This window comes from Myotis brandtii, unplaced genomic scaffold (assembly GCF_000412655.1).
Source record: "Myotis brandtii unplaced genomic scaffold, ASM41265v1 scaffold898, whole genome shotgun sequence".
Classification (NCBI taxonomy): domain Eukaryota; kingdom Metazoa; phylum Chordata; class Mammalia; order Chiroptera; family Vespertilionidae; genus Myotis; species Myotis brandtii.
Genome location: NW_005371683.1, coordinates 1,380,236 through 1,384,820, shown reverse-complemented (window position 1 = coordinate 1,384,820; position 4,585 = coordinate 1,380,236). Strand labels below are relative to the sequence as shown.

At 46.8% G+C, this 4,585-nt stretch overlaps 1 protein-coding gene across 1 annotated transcript in view; it reads right to left on the bottom strand.

The window, feature by feature from the left end:
* The window catches only part of PM20D1 (peptidase M20 domain containing 1), a 30,105-nt gene that overhangs the window by 22,809 nt on the left and 2,711 nt on the right, over positions 1-4,585 (bottom strand). Inside the window, exons 2-5 of the mRNA XM_005885251.2 lie at positions 3,911-3,997; positions 2,166-2,398; positions 1,858-1,944; positions 9-142 (exon numbers count right to left, since the gene is read on the bottom strand). Of these exons, the coding sequence (XP_005885313.1) occupies positions 9-142; positions 1,858-1,944; positions 2,166-2,398; positions 3,911-3,997 (541 nt within the window). The remainder of the gene's footprint in view (positions 1-8; positions 143-1,857; positions 1,945-2,165; positions 2,399-3,910; positions 3,998-4,585) is intronic.

The window sequence follows — 4,585 nt, the reverse complement described above, 5'->3', positions numbered from 1 at the left end:
TTACTCACATGGCAAAGGGCTTCTTGAGGCTGGGAATGAAACCATCCAAGATGAAGCTACCCTCATCCACAATGAAGGCGAGCTGGACACCCCTTGCCTGGAGGAGGGCTGAGATCTTCTGAGCCCCATGTGCCCCTGACACCTGCAGATATTGAACCCGGAGCCACAGTCTTTCTCAGCCACAGTCTTTCTCCAGAGACAGCGAATGGAGACCCATTCAGCTTAGCCAGGGGCTCCAATACCTCCCTGTCCCATCTCTTCCTTGGAGGAAAGGGGTATAGACAATACAGCCTCACAGATTCCTGGAACGTCAGAGCTGGAAGGGCCAAACACCCCTCATTTCACAAATAAAGAAACTGGGACCCAGAGAGGGAAGTAATTTGCCGAGGGTCAAAGTAAGCAGCATCACTGGAAATCGAACATACTCATTGATCTCCCTGTTATTTCTCTCTGCGTCACACCAATGTTTCTCAAGGTTTAGTTGATGGACCACCTGCCTGCCTCAGATATTACCAGGGAGTGAGCTAAAAATTCAGATATATGCATATCATTAAGTGAAAGAAGCCAATCTGAAAAGGCTAAATACTGTATGATTCCAACTATCTGACATTCTGGAAAAGGCAAAACGATGGAGAGAGTAAAAACATCAATGGTATGCAGACTGGTACAACCACTATGGAAAACAGTGTAGAGTTTCCTCAAAAAATTAAAAATGGAATTGCCATTTGACACGGTGATCTCACTTCTAGGAATATATCCTAAGACTCCTGAAACACGAACCAGAAAGAATATATGGATCCCTATGTTCATAGCTGCGTTATTTACAATAGACAAGATCTGGAAACAGCCCAAGTGCTCATGAGTGGATGAAAAGACGGTGGTACATTTACACAATGGAATACTATGCAGCTGTAAAGGGATATATTATTACCCTTTGAGACAGCATGGAGAGACCTGGAGATTATTATGCAATTGACAGAAGCCAATCAGAGAAAGACAAATATCACATGATCTCACTCATATATCGAATATAATGAACAAACTAAACTGACGAATAAAATAAAAGCAGTGGCATGGAAACATTGAACAGACTGATGAATCTCAGAGGGAATGAGGGAGGGGGGACTGGAAGAGATTAACCAAAGAACTTGTATGCATATATGCATAGCCCACGGACAGGGTGGTGAAAGCCTGTAGTAGGGCGGGAACTGGGTGGAGGGGGGCAATGGGGGGAAAAAGAGGACATCTGTAATGCTCTCAACAATAGAAATTTAAAAAAAGATCAGTGGTTGCGAGGGGTTAAAGGAGGGAGAGAGGGATGAACAGGCAGGCACAGAGGGTTTTAAGGGCAGTGAAAATACTCTGTAGGATGCAATAATGATGGACACAAGTCATTGTACAGTTGTCCAAACCCATGGAATGTACAACACCAAGAGTGAACCGTAATGTAAACTACGAGCTTTGGATGATTGTTATGTATCAGTGTAGGTTCAGTTGTAACAAAGGTACCACCCTGGTGGGGGATGGCGATGTGGTAAGTGGGGGAGGCTATGAATGTGTGGGGGTAGAATATAAGAAATCTATATTCTCAATTTTGCTATGAACCTAAAACTATTCTTAAAAAAAAATAATAGTCTTTTAAAAACAAATTGAGATCTATGACAGAGGGCCCAGGAATCTGCCTTTTGGTCAAGGGCCTTAGATAGGTCTGGCACACAGATACCCAAAGAAGTTGGCAAACCACCACACCAGATCCTGAAGACCCTACAGCTGGGGAGCAAACTGGTCTGGGTGAAGACACCCCCACCCCCGGCCCATAGGGGTCCCAGAGATGGGGATAGGATGAAGAGGCTCTACCTCCTCATCATGGCCCAGAGCAATGAAGAAAGATCTTCGGGGGATGTAATTTCTGATCAGCAGGAGCTCCAAGGCCTGCAGGATTGCCTGGGGGACAGAAGCATATCAGAGGAGGAAAAGGGTTATTATCTAGTGGGAGTACCAGGGCATGAGACATTCAGCTACCTGCACCAGGGCTGGTGTAACTCAGATTGGCTAGGTTCTCTTTAAAGACAGCAAATTCAAATTGCACTTCCCCACCCGCCTCGCCCCCAATTCCTGGGTTGATCTTTAGGGCCCCAAGGCAGAGGGAATATAGCATTTCAGACCATCACAGAGTTCTTGTTGTCTAGTGTGCCTCGACCATAGATGAAGCCATCACGTTCCAACCCAGAGAACGGGGGCACTTCCCAGCCCTGGTCAGGGGCAGGCACCACATCAATGTGAGCCAGCAGCATGTAGGGCTGCAAGCTTGGGTCCGAGCCTTGGACAGTGAACAGGTGGCTGTATTCTCCCACGACTTCATGCTGGATAAAGCTGGTTCTGAACACAGTAGGAAAGACTAGAAGCAAAGGGATGGAAAGCAGGGAGAGAAAGCCAGATTTAAGTTTCCTCTGGTCTCCCACCATGTGGTGCCCCTGCCCTTAAAAAAAAAAAAAAGTAGACTTCTTTAGGAAGCCTTCTGGGACAAAGCCAGTCTGATTTCTGATTTGCCCACACAATCTCTGAAATTTGTTTTTCCCATATTTCAATTGGCAGTTTCTATGTAGTGACATGCATGTCAAGACTCCACCACAGCCCTAATCGGTTTGGCTCAGTGGATAGAGCGTCGGCCTTCGGACTCAAGGGTCCCAGGTTTGATTCCGGTCAAGGGCATGTACCTTGGTTGTGGGCACATCCCCAGTGGGGAGCGTGCAGGAGGCAGCTGATCGGTGTTTCTCTCTCATCGATGTTCCTACCTCTCTCCCCCTCTCCCTTCCTCTCTGTAAAAAAAATCAATAAAAAAAAAATTAAAAAAAAAAAAGACTCCACCATTATGACAGTCAATAGCTCAAGATGTGGCCTGGTCTGACCTATATAACATGTTGTCATAAGTACATGTTATAGGGCTCTGCAAACTAGGGATGTGTTAAATTTTGAATATAGTAGGCCCCAGTATCCAAATTACTTGGAACCAAACATGACCCTTATCTATAAATCGGAGATATTTTCTTTTAAAAAACAGTACTCCTACTGTTTGTGTTACATGGATATAAAAGATTGTTCTGTCCAGCACAAGGCCACACTTCTGCATCCACGTGTGAATGTTCCCAGGGTCATTATTCAGGTTGCAGATAAGTCTTAGTACAGGTGGCCTTAGACACACGGGAGGAAAAACTTTGCTCTCCCACTGGGCTTTGTTGGAGGAGCCCACAAAGACCAACATGGATACCTGGAAACAAAAACCGGAAGTAGAATATGCTTTTATTTTGTCAGCCAGCTTGTCTTGTTGACTGTCACTGTACATTTAGTTCTGTACTTTTGTCTCCTATTTACTGAAGACTTCCAGCCTGGCCTCAGCCTGGCTGCTGGGCATTGATCCCAGAGCCACCTGTCCCAGGTAGAGAGGGGCCTCCTTGCTGCCCCCAGGCCAGCTTCTCCCACCCCTGACAACTTTGGAGGAGTGGCTTTTTATTTGATTTAGGAAGGTGGCCTTACTACTCTCCATGAGCTTTTCATATGGGGAGCAGGGAGTTCCAAATCTCCTTTTCCCTCTTGACCCATCCTCCAGCTCATGGGTGGTGGGGGTGAGGAGAGAGGACCAATATGATAGCTCAAGGTTGCTTACTGCCTAGAAACTCAGAAATGTGTTAAAATGAATCTGGAGTAGGGCCTGTGTAGGTGGAGTGAGTGAGTGTGTGTGTGTGAGTGTGTGTGTGTGAAGCATGGGGCATCGTTCTGGAAACTTGCACCGAAAGAAGGAATTCCTAGTCTCACCTTCTGATTTGTTGACTAACACTGATCGCCTTGTTATAGAAAGAACTGTGTCCCCAGTCCGAACTCTCCCACCCCTTTCCCACAGTGTGTGGCTGACCTTTATGAATGTATTCTCCAAACTCAGCCAGGGCTGTGGTGTTGAACTCCCCGGGGCTGAAAGACACCGTTGGGATCTGGATGGCACCTGCCAGAGTCAGATAGTCAGATATGGGAGATTACAGATGACAACAGCCATTGGTTTTTCCACAGCCCTCTGTGCATAAAAATAGCTTTTACATTCATTATCTTATCGTTGCGGGGCGGGGAGGGGGGGAGGGGGAAAGGGGAAGGGGAGAACAATCCTTTAAAGTAGGCGCTGCTGTTTTTCCCAACTTGAAGGTAAGGAAACCAGCTTAGAGGTTAGAGCTGCTCAAGATTGTCCCGAAAGGAGCAGTAAGACTGGGATTTAAACACAGGTTTGTTTAGGTTCCTATGGTTCTCAGAGGAAAATAAAACCCAAGACTGGGGGAGGCGCAGGAGAGTAGATTTTGGACCCTGGCCCTGATGGGGAAGCTGCTGCTATAAATTGCTCCCCAAGGCCTCACTCTGCCTCTGAAACCACCATCCCTGGGATGAATCAGGAGCCCACAGGCCTGGGTCCCTCCATGAATGAGGCTTTGTGTGCAGAGAGCAGGCTTATTACTCACGGACTGGCTTATCCAGGGTCACTCTGGTCTCTCAGCTGAGGCCAGTTTGTGTGTGTGTGTGTGTGTGTGTGTGTGTGTGTGTGTGT